We start from the raw sequence: 11,862 nt of genomic DNA, 5'->3' as shown, positions 1-11,862 counted from the left end.
AAACAGCAGTCGTACACAGTCCGACCCCCCCATAAACAGCAGTCGTACACAGTCTGACCTCCCCCCCCATATACAGCAGTCGTACACAGTCTGACCTCCCCCCCCATATACAGCAGTCGTGCACAGTCTGACCCCCCCCCCATAAACAGCAGTCGTGCACAGTCTGACCCCCCCCCCCCCATAAACAGCAGTCGTGCACAGTCTGACCCCCCCCCCATAAACAGCAGTCGTGCACAGTCTGACCCGCCCCCCCCCCATAAACAGCAGTCGTACACAGTCTGACCTCCCCCCCCATATACAGCAGTCGTACACAGTCTGACCTCCCCCCCCATATACAGCAGTCGTACACAGTCTGACCTCCCCCCCCATATACAGCAGTCGTACACAGTCTAACCCCCCCCCCATAAACATCAGTCGTACACAGTCTGACCTCCCCCCCCCCCCATATACAGCAGTCGTACACAGTCTGACCCCCCCCCCCCCCCATATACAGCAGTCGTACACAGTCTGACCCGCCCCCCCCCCATAAACAGCAGTCGTACACAGTCTGACTTCCCCCCCCATATACAGCAGTCGTACACAGTCTAACCCCCCCCCCATAAACATCAGTCGTACACAGTCTGACCTCCCCCCCCCCCCATATACAGCAGTCGTACACAGTCTGACCCCCCCCCATAAACAGCAGTCATACACAGTCTGACCCCCCCCCCCATATACAGCAGTCGTACACAGTCTGACCCCCCCAACAGCTGATGTGCACATTCTCTGCTTCCCCCACATGAACAGTGAGGGGGACTCCATTGTGTATTCTCCCATTGTGATGTTTTTGCTCTTATGAGGACTGTTGATGGTTCCATGCAGTGCCTCTGACATCAGTTCTACAGTCAAATTACCCGTACCACGTATTCACAGGTAGGTACCATGTATTCATGGGTAGGTGCCACGTATTCACAGGTAGGTACCACATATTCACGGGTAGGTGCCACGTATTCACAGGTAGGTGCCACGTATTCACAGGTAGGTACCACGTATTCACAGGTAGGTACCACATATTCATGGGTAGGTGCCACGTATTCACAGGTAGGTACCACATATTCATGGGTAGGTACCACGTATTCATGGGTAGGTGCCACATATTCACAGGTAGGTACCACATATTCATGGGTAGGTGCCACATATTCACGGGTAGGTGCCACGTATTCACGGGTAGGTGCCACGTATTCACGGGTAGGTACCATGTATTCACAGGTAGGTACCACATATTGAGTATTTAGTGTACCAGGATCAAACTCTACAACTTGGGTATGTAGTGTACCCGGGTCGGCCTCCATAACTTGTGTTGCTGGTACACGGATGAGCTAGATGTGGTTTTATAGAAGCAGCCTCACGGATCTCTACATAACGAATGGCTTGCAGCTTACACCCTTCCAGACAGAATCCATTGGATTGCTCCGGGAACACACACAGGCGCATTGCACCTTCAGGTCAGCGGGTCATCACCCTCCCAATAGCCTGACACACTCGTGGGCTTGGTGTCATTCACTCGGCAATCCTCACTAATACCACACAGGAGCAGAATAGACTCTTACCTGCTTCCCTTTGAAGACGGATATTGGTTGGGCCATGGACTCTCCGTGAGAAAGGATCAGATCCAGCATTCCGTCACCATCAAAGTCAGTCACAGCGCCACCTACAGAGAGTTCATCCAAATCATTCCATAAATTGTGGACTAAAGGTGACCACACACTGATGGTCAACAGCAAAAAAACCCCAACTAGCACAGGAGACACAACCAGGACACGGTCCAAGAAGGAAGACTGGAAAGTCGACCTTTTCTCAAAGTGCCCTGACCGATCAGCAATACACAACAAATTGCATTGAACGAGATTTTATTAGCAAAGCATCCTGCCCTCAGTGTAACTCCCGCCCTCGGTGTAGCTCCCGCCCTCGGTGTAGCTCCCGCCCTCGGTGTAGCTCCCGCCCTCGGTGTAACTCCCACCCTCGGTGTAGCTCCCGCCCTCACTGTAGCTCCCGCCCTCGGTGTAGCTCCCGCTCTCAGTTTAACTCCCACCCTCGCTGTAGCTCCCGCCCTTGGTGTAGCTCCCGCCCTCAGTTTAACTCCCGCCCTCGGTGTGGCTCCCGACCTCGGAGTGGCTCCCGACCTCGCTGTAGCTCCCGCCCTCGGTGTAGCTCCCGCCCTCGGTGTAGCTCCGACCCTCGGTGTAGCTCCCGCCCACGGTGTAGCTCCGACCCTCGGTGTAGCTCCCGCCCTCGGTGTGGCTCCCGCCCTCGGTGTGGCTCCCGCCCTCGGTGTAGCTCCCGCCCTCGGTGTAACTCCCACCCTCGGTGTAGCTCCCGCCCTCACTGTAGCTCCCGCCCTCGGTGTAGCTCCCGCTCTCAGTTTAACTCCCGTCCTCGGTGTGGCACCCGCCCTCGGTGTAGCTCCCACCCTCGCTGTAGCTCCCGCCCTCGGTGTAGCTCCCACCCTCAGTTTAACTCCCGCCCTCGGTGTGGCTCCCGACCTCGGAGTGGCTCCCGCCCTCGCTGTAGCTCCCACCCTCAGTGTAGCTCCCGCCCTCGGTGTAGCTCCGACCCTCGGTGTAGCTCCCGCCCTCGGTGTAGCTTCTGCCCTCAGTGTAATTCCCGCCCTCGGTGTAGCTCCCGCCCTCGGTGTAATTCCCGCCCTCGGTGTAACTTCCGCCCTCGGTGTATCTCCCGCCCTCAGTTTAACTCCCGCCCTCGGTGTGGCTCCCGCCCTCGCTGTAGCTCCCGCCCTCGGTGTAGCTCCCGCCCTCGGTTTAACTCCCGCCCTCGGAGTGGCTCCTGCCCTCGCTGTAGCTCCCGCCCTCGGTGTAGCTCTCGCCCTCGGTGTAGCTCCGACCCTCGCTGTAGCTCCCGCCCTCGGTGTAGCTCCCGCCCTTGCTGTAGCTCCCACCCTCGGTGTAGCTCCCGCCCTCAGTGTAACTCCCGCCTTCGGATGAACATTAGAACTTTATTTGATTGTGCCTACAGATAAAGGTGACATACGATGCAACATACAGATGATCTCTGCAATCGAATAAATCCAATTTACACCCCAAAAGTATAACTGAATCGCCTTCAAAATAAATCCCGCCTATACAAGGTGTAAGAATTTATTTCCCAGAATGCCAGCGGCGTAGGCCTACGGTGGGGAGTCGCAGCCAATCACAGTCCAGCATGTTCTAATCCTTCCAGTCACGGGGCTTTTTAGAGGGCGTTTGTCAGGCGGTGGGAAGGTGTTATATATATCGCCTCCTCACCGCCCGATCCCATAATGCCGCTCTACAGTGCTGCCATCTTGTGCATGCCCAGTGGTTGCAGCGTGACCCCTCTGAGCTCAATGGGCGGGTTCGACAGCTGCTCACCCACGCCATTCCTTCTCCCCCCGGCATATCAACAGTGGCCACCTGGTTGTGACAGCTTGCAGCTTCACAGCCAGGTGCCCACTGCGCATGCATGAGTTGCGCTGCACATCCTGATTGGTCCAGCAGTCTTCTGGGAGACTGTGGGAGGGAGGAGGAGGGGGCCGAACTTCCGTCTCACTTCGATGCAGCAAACTGGTGCCGGAAAAAAAAATCTCACTTCGCCGCAGCCAAACCAGGTATTCGCTCCCCCCCCAAAAAAGTGCCAAATATGGCAGTGGAGGAAGGGGAGAAGCGAAACAAGCATAGCTTCCACTGTTGGGTGGAACTCCACTTTGGGTTCAACCTCTGCACCAGTCCCAGTTTCCAATGTGGCCTCTTGGGAAAAGAATTGCCCACCTCTGTTCTGGAGCTGTGACAGCGCCCCGCTGGAGGGCTCCGTGTACAGGTATGTCTGTCATTATGTACTAGTATGCGGTGATGGAGGTGAGGAAGGAAGGCCCCAATGATGGAGGTGGAGAGGGAAGGCTCACTGATGGAGGTGGGGAGGGAAGGCTCATTGATGGAGGTGGGGAGGGAAGACCCATTGATGGAGGTGGGGAGGGAAGGCTCATTGATGGAGGTAGGGAGGGAAGGCTCATTGATGGAGGTAGGGAGGGAAGGCTCATTGATGGAGGTGGGGAGGGAAGGCTCATTGATGGAGATGGAGAGGGAAAGCTCATTTATAGTCTGGGGAGGGAAGGCCCATTGATGGAAGTGGGGAGGGAAGGCTCACTGATGGAGGTGGGGAGGGAAGGCTCATTGATGGAAGTGGGGAGGGAAGGCTTATTGATGTAAGTGGGGAGGGAAGGCTTATTGAGGTGAGGAGGGAAGGCCCCAAAGATGGAGGTGGGGAGGGAAGGCCCCAAAAATGGAGGTGGGGAGGGAAGGCTCATTGATGGAGGTGGGGAGGGAAGGCTCATTGATGGAGATGGGGAGGAAGAGCTCATTGATGGAGATGGGGAGGAAATGCTCATTGATGGAGATGGGGAGGAAATGCTCATTGATGGAGATGGGGAGGAAGAGTTCATTGATGGAGATGGGGAGGAAGAGCTCATTGATGGAGGTGGGGAGGGAAGGCTCATTGATGGAGGTGGAGAGGGAGGGCTTATTGATGAAGGTGGGGAGGGAGGGCTCATTGATGGAGGTGGGGAGGGAGGGCTCATTGATGGAGTTGAGGAGGGAAGGCTCAGTAATGGAGGTGGGAGGGAACTCTCATTGATGGAGGCAGGGAGGGAAGGCTCATTGACGGAGGCAGGGAGGGGAATGCTGGTTTTGATAGAAAGGTGTCAGAACACACAGAGAATCGCAGTTTGTTGTGTACGGGGGCTGTGTAGCTGCAGACCGGTCAGGGTGCCCATGCTGACCCGTGTCCACAGCCAAAAGCACCTACAATGGGTGCATGAGCATCAGAACTGGACCACGGAGCAATGGCAGAAGGTGGCCTGGGCTGATGAGTTCAAGAATGATTTGAACATCCTGACGAATTTGAGGTGTTGACTTGGCCACCTAATATTTCAGATCTCAGTGCAATCAATCATCTATGGGATGTGCTGGAAACACAAGTCAGATCCATGGAGGCCCCACCTCCCAACTTCCGAGACTCTGAGGATTTGCTACCGACGGCTCGGTGCCGATACCACAGTGTACCTTCAGAGGTCTAGAGGAGTCCACGCCTCCATGGGATATGGCGGGTGGTCATACTGTTATGGACGATTGTTTTTTCTCTTTTTACTAAGTTGATTAAAAAAATAAATTTACTTTTTTTTTTCTTCTTTTTTAAAAATGTATCCAAAATATTGATTTTTCAGACACTCTTTGAATAGATGATATACCTGTGATACATAACCTGCAGGCAGGGCCAGGACAAGGTGTTGTCAGGAGGGGCAGCAACCCAGGGCGGAGTGGTAGGGGAGGGCACCCTCTCACCACACACAAGGTCCAGATCAGTGGCTAGGAACCGGTGTGCCACGGCTTCACACTGTAATGCCGCTCCAACATGCCCACTCTACACTCTGCCCACAGCTAGAACACATACACCGTGACCGTGCAACTACCTTCTAGCCAGAAGAAAGGAAGCGGTTGGCCACGCATGGGCAGTGCAGACGTGAGGCCAACTCTGGACAGCCAGAGCAAAGGGGGCAAAGAATGGACACAAGGTGGCACACCCAGAAGAATGGACTCAAGGTGGTACACCCAGAAGAATGGACTCAAGGTGGTACACCCAGAAGAATGGACTCAAGGTGGTACACCCAGAAGAATGGACTCAAGGTGGTACACCCAGAAGAATGGACTCAAGGTGGTACACACAGAAGAATGGACTCAAGGTGGTACACACAGAAGAATGGACACAAGGTAGTACACCCAGAGGAATGGACACAAGGTGGTACACCCAGAGGAATGGACACAAGGTGGTACACCCAGAGGAATGGACACAAGGTGGTACACCCAGAGGAATGGACACAAGGTGGTACACCCAGAGGAATGGACACAAGGTGGTACACCCAGAGGAATGGACACAAGGTGGTACACCCAGAAGAATGGACACAAGGTGGTACACCCAGAGGAATGGACACAAGGTGGTACACCCAGAGGAATGGACACAAGGTGGTACACCCAGAGGAATGGACACAAGGTGGTACACCCAGAAGAATGGACACAAGGTGGAGCACCCAGAGGAATGGTCATACCCGAAGTGAGGACCTCCGGTCCACATGCGTGTTTTTGGTCAATGACTCAGAAAGTCCTGGAGGCAAGCCAACATTAGAGCAGCCAGGCAACCAGTGCCGGCTCTGCGGAGGCCCCGAGGCAATGAAACCCTTGGGCCCCCCCGGCGGGTTTCTGGAGCGTTCTCGTGTGTGTGCTCTAGTGGGATAACATTGAACTAAGTAGTGTCCACGTCAGCCTCTAGATGGAGGTGACACCACTACTGTACATTACGCGGACGTAGGCTGCACCCAACACACTCACAGATGAAAGAAGATGAGCTTTGAGGCCCCTTTACACGAGCGGACTGATGGGATCCTCCTGTCCGGTTTTCAGGCAGACCCAATCGGTCCATCCATAGACTTCAATGGACCGGCGGGTGACTGGACACCCACCAGCATCTGATCTGACCCTGTACACCAAAAACAGACGAATGGGGGTCCAGCGAACTATTGAGTGGCTCTATAGCCAATGGAATCACTTCTACATAACAGATGCAGACATCGTCCCGGAGTAACGGCTTACACCCGAGAAGGTCACATGACGTCCTACAGGCAGCAAGCGGTTAGGTTGTTACATGAATACAGAATTTTCTGTATAGAGCATCATAAAATGGCAGACCGCGGGCCGAAAACGGACCAATCAATGCTTCCGTCCGGAATGTCAGATGGTTGCTGGGACCGCGGGCCGAAAACGGACCAATCAATGCTTCCGTCCGGAATGTCAGATGCCCGCCACTCATTGGTTGCTGGGACCGCGGGCATCTCAGCAACCAATGACGTCACGTGGGTGCCCTGCCCCTGCAGCTCACTATCTCTCTCAGCTCCTGCTCCCTGCCTTTCTGCAGGGTTTGGTGTGACGTCAAATGCTTGCCCCGCCCCCTTCAGCAGGGTTCCCGGTACAGCTCCCGCCCCCTGCAGCTCGCTATGTTTGCTGGCTCCCGCCCCCTTCAGCTCGCTATGTTTGCTGGCTCCCGCTCCCTGCAGCTCGCTATGTTTGCTGACTCCCGCCCCCTGCAGCTCGCTATGTTTGCTGGCTCCCGCCCCCTTCAGCTCGCTATGTTTGCTGGCTCCCGCCCCCTTCAGCTCACTATGTTTGCTGGCTCCCACCTCCTGCAGCTCGCTATGTTTGCTGGCTCCCGCCCCCTGCAGCTCGCTATGTTTGCTGGCTCCCGCCTCCTGCAGCTCGCTATGTTTGCTGGCTCCCGCCCCCTGCAGCTCGCTATGTTTGCTGGCTCACGCCCCCTGCAGCTCGCTATGTTTGCTGGCTCTGTTAAGGGGGCACTCTGATGGGCACATTTGTTGTTAAGGGGGCACTCTGATGGACACATTTGATGTTAAGGGGGCACTCTGATGGACACATTTGATGTTAAGGGGGCACTCTGATGGACACATTTGATGTTAAGGGGGCACTCTGATGGACACAATTGATGTTAAGGGGGCACTCTGATGGACACATTTGATGTTAAGGGGGCACACTGATGGCAGCACTATGGGTGTGGGGGTACACAGTGGGGCCTGGGCAGCAGGGGTAAACATATGGTGCACAGGGAGGGTGATGGGTGCAGCGGGGGAGCAGTTAATGGAACCGATCCCCTGTATGGCTCCCCCTGCAGCAGCTGAAAGCCGGAGGGAGAGAGAGGAGAAGAAGTCGGCTTTCAGCTGCTGCAGGGGGAGCCATACAGGGAATCGGTTGCAGTAACTGCCCCCCCCCCCACCATGGTGATCACCCTCCCTGCCCTCATCCGATTCACCCACCTGCCTGGGCCCCCCTGCTGGCTTAAGCTCCATACATGAGGACTGGTGGTACCCTGGTACCCCCCTTATCCACAGCTCTGGGGACACCTAATGTAAGGGGGCACTCTGATGGCGACACCTGATGTAAGGTGTCACTGTGATGCAGAAACCTGATGTAAGGGGGCACTCTGATGCAGAAACCTGTTGTAAGGGGGCACTCTGATGCAGAAACCTGATGTAAGGGGGCACTCTGATGCAGAAACCTGATGTAAGGGGGCACTCTGATGCAGAAACCTGATGTAAGGGGGCACTCTGATGCAGAAACCTGATGTAAGGGGGCACTCTGATGCAGAAACCTGATGTAAGGGGGCACTCTGATGCAGAAACCTGATGTAAGGGGGCACTCTGATGCAGATCTGGATGTAAGGAGGAACTCTGATGCAGAAACCTGATGTAAGGGGGCACTCTGATGCAGATCTGGATGTAAGGAGGAACTCTGATGCAGAAACCTGATGTAAGGGGGCACTCTGATGCAGAAACCTGATGTAAGGGGGCACTCTGATGCAGAAACCTGATGTAAGGGGGCACTCTGATGCAGATCCGGATGTAAGGGGGCACTCTGATGCAGAAACCTGATGTAAGGGGGCACTCTGATGCAGATTCTGATGTAAGGGGGCACTCTGATGCAGAAACCTGATGTAAGGGGGCACTCTGATGCAGATCTGGATGTAAGGGGGCACTCTGATGCAGATCCGGATGTAAGGGGATACTCTGATGCAGAAACCTGATGTAAGGGGGCACTCTGATGCAGATCCAGATGTAAGGGGGCACTCTGATGCAGATCCGGATGTAAGGGGGCACTCTGATGCAGAAACCTGATGTAAGGGGGCACTCTGATGCAGAAACCTGATGTAAGGGGGCACTCTGATGCAGAAACCTGATGTAAAGGGGCACTCTGATGCAGATTCTGATGTAAGGGGGCACTCTGATGCAGAAACCTGATGTAAGGGGGCACTCTGATGCAGATCTGGATGTAAGGGGGCACTCTGATGCAGAAACCTGATGTAAGGGGGCACTCTGATGCAGATCCGGATGTAAGGGGACACTCTGATGCAGAAACCTGATGTAAGGGGGCACTCTGATGCAGATCCAGATGTAAGGGGGCACTCTGATGCAGATCCGGATGTAAGGGGGCACTCTGATGCAGAAACCTGATGTAAGGGGGCACTCTGATGCAGAAACCTGTTGTAAGGGGGCACTCTGATGCAGAAACCTGATGTAAGGGGGCACTCTGATGCAGAAACCTGATGTAAGGGGGCACTCTGATGCAGAAACCTGATGTAAGGGGGCACTCTGATGCAGAAACCTGATGTAAGGGGGCACTCTGATGCAGAAACCTGATGTAAGGGGGCACTCTGATGCAGAAACCTGATGTAAGGGGGCACTCTGATGCAGATCTGGATGTAAGGAGGAACTCTGATGCAGAAACCTGATGTAAGGGGGCACTCTGATGCAGATCTGGATGTAAGGAGGAACTCTGATGCAGAAACCTGATGTAAGGGGGCACTCTGATGCAGAAACCTGATGTAAGGGGGCACTCTGATGCAGAAACCTGATGTAAGGGGGCACTCTGATGCAGATCCGGATGTAAGGGGGCACTCTGATGCAGAAACCTGATGTAAGGGGGCACTCTGATGCAGATTCTGATGTAAGGGGGCACTCTGATGCAGAAACCTGATGTAAGGGGGCACTCTGATGCAGATCCGGATGTAAGGGGATACTCTGATGCAGAAACCTGATGTAAGGGGGCACTCTGATGCAGATCCAGATGTAAGGGGGCACTCTGATGCAGATCCGGATGTAAGGGGGCACTCTGATGCAGAAACCTGATGTAAGGGGGCACTCTGATGCAGAAACCTGATGTAAGGGGGCACTCTGATGCAGAAACCTGATGTAAAGGGGCACTCTGATGCAGATTCTGATGTAAGGGGGCACTCTGATGCAGAAACCTGATGTAAGGGGGCACTCTGATGCAGATCTGGATGTAAGGGGGCACTCTGATGCAGAAACCTGATGTAAGGGGGCACTCTGATGCAGATCCGGATGTAAGGGGACACTCTGATGCAGAAACCTGATGTAAGGGGGCACTCTGATGCAGATCCAGATGTAAGGGGGCACTCTGATGCAGATCCGGATGTAAGGGGGCACTCTGATACAGAAACCTGATGTAAGGGGGCACTCTGATGCAGAAACCTGATGTAAGGGGGCACTCTGATGCAGAAACCTGATGTAAGGGGGCACTCTGATGCAGATCTGGATGTAAGGGGGCACTCTGATGCAGAAACCTGATGTAAGGGGGCACTCTGATGCAGATCCAGATGTAAGGGGGCACTCTGATGCAGATCCAGATGTAAGGGGGCACTCTGATGCAGAAACCTGATGTAAGGGGGCACTCTGATGCAGAAACCTGATGTAAGGGGGCACTCTGATGCAGAAACCTGATGTAAAGGGGCACTCTGATGCAGATTCTGATGTAAGGGGGCACTCTGATGCAGATCCGGATGTAAGGGGACACTCTGATGCAGAAACCTGATGTAAGGGGGCACTCTGATGCAGATCCAGATGTAAGGGGGCACTCTGATGCAGATCCGGATGTAAGGGGGCACTCTGATGCAGAAACCTGATGTAAGGGGGCACTCTGATGCAGAAACCTGTTGTAAGGGGGCACTCTGATGCAGATCCGGATGTAAGGGGGCACTCTGATGCAGAAACCTGATGTAAGGGGGCACTCTGATGCAGATCCAGATGTAAGGGGGCACTCTGATGCAGATTCTGATGTAAGGGGGCACTCTGATGCAGAAACCTGATTTAAGGGGGCACTCTGATGCAGATCTGGATGTAAGGGGGCACTCTGATGCAGATCCGGATGTAAGGGGATACTCTGATGCAGAAACCTGATGTAAGGGGGCACTCTGATGCAGATTCAGATGTAAGGGGGCACTCTGATGCAGATCCGGATGTAAGGGGGCACTCTGATGCAGAAACCTGATGTAAGGGGGCACTCTGATGCAGAAACCTGATGTAAGGGGGCACTCTGATGCAGAAACCTGATGTAAGGGGGCACTCTGATGCAGATCTGGATGTAAGGGGGCACTCTGATGCAGAAACCTGATGTAAGGGGGCACTCTGATGCAGATCCGGATGTAAGGGGACACTCTGATGCAGAAACCTGATGTAAGGGGGCACTCTGATGCAGATCCAGATGTAAGGGGGCACTCTGATGCAGATCCGGATGTAAGGGGGCACTCTGATACAGAAACCTGATGTAAGGGGGCACTCTGATGCAGATCTGGATGTAAGGGGGCACTCTGATGCAGATCTGGATGTAAGGGGGCACTCTGATGCAGAAACCTGATGTAAGGGGGCACTCTGATGCAGAAACCTGATGTAAGGGGGCACTCTGATTCAGATCCGGATGTAAGGGGACACTCTGATGCAGATCCGGATGTAAGGGGGCACTCTGATGCAGAAACCTGATGTAAGGGGGCACTGTGATGTCATAGCCCAAATTTGTGATCCGGACCTCGGCTGGAGAAATGTTTCGTGACCGGACCTCCTTGAATTTTGATTCGGAACCCCCGCTGTAGAGTCTTCAATGGAACGTTTTCCTTTCTTTGAGTTGATTCATTTTTTTTCTATCTTTTGTAAACCATTTAGGAAAGTTTCATTTGTCCTTTTCTCTCAAGATCAATCAATATCATTCGGATCCGTGGTCATGGGGCCCTGAAACGGCGGGGGGGCCCCTAGGCCGGTGCCTATCTGGTAATCCGGCACTGCAGGCCACACCCCTCACCACGACAGTTTTCCTTTAAACTCTTCTTTGCAAATAAAAAAACCCCAACAAGTGTGCGACGTAGCGATGCGTTGCGGTGCGTTGCGTTGTGGACGCTCTCCGCCGTCTTTCATGGCCGCCATAATAATTCGCCGCGACTACAAAG

The 11,862-nt window shown here is 54.2% G+C and overlaps 1 protein-coding gene across 1 annotated transcript in view; it reads right to left on the bottom strand.

Moving 5' to 3' along the window:
• Positions 1-11,862, bottom strand: part of CRTAC1 (cartilage acidic protein 1) — a 604,943-nt gene that overhangs the window by 92,807 nt on the left and 500,274 nt on the right. The window contains exon 11 of the mRNA XM_089662389.1: positions 1,590-1,690. Within this exon, the coding sequence (XP_089518515.1) occupies positions 1,590-1,690 (101 nt within the window). The remainder of the gene's footprint in view (positions 1-1,589; positions 1,691-11,862) is intronic.

The sequence above is a fragment of the Staurois parvus genome, unplaced genomic scaffold (assembly GCF_062004578.1).
Source record: "Staurois parvus isolate SC_StPar_1 unplaced genomic scaffold, SC_StPar_1.0 ptg001463l, whole genome shotgun sequence".
Classification (NCBI taxonomy): Eukaryota; Metazoa; Chordata; class Amphibia; order Anura; family Ranidae; genus Staurois; species Staurois parvus.
The sequence above is the reverse complement of the archived record's forward strand: the minus strand, read 5'-3'. Positions and strand labels throughout refer to the sequence as shown.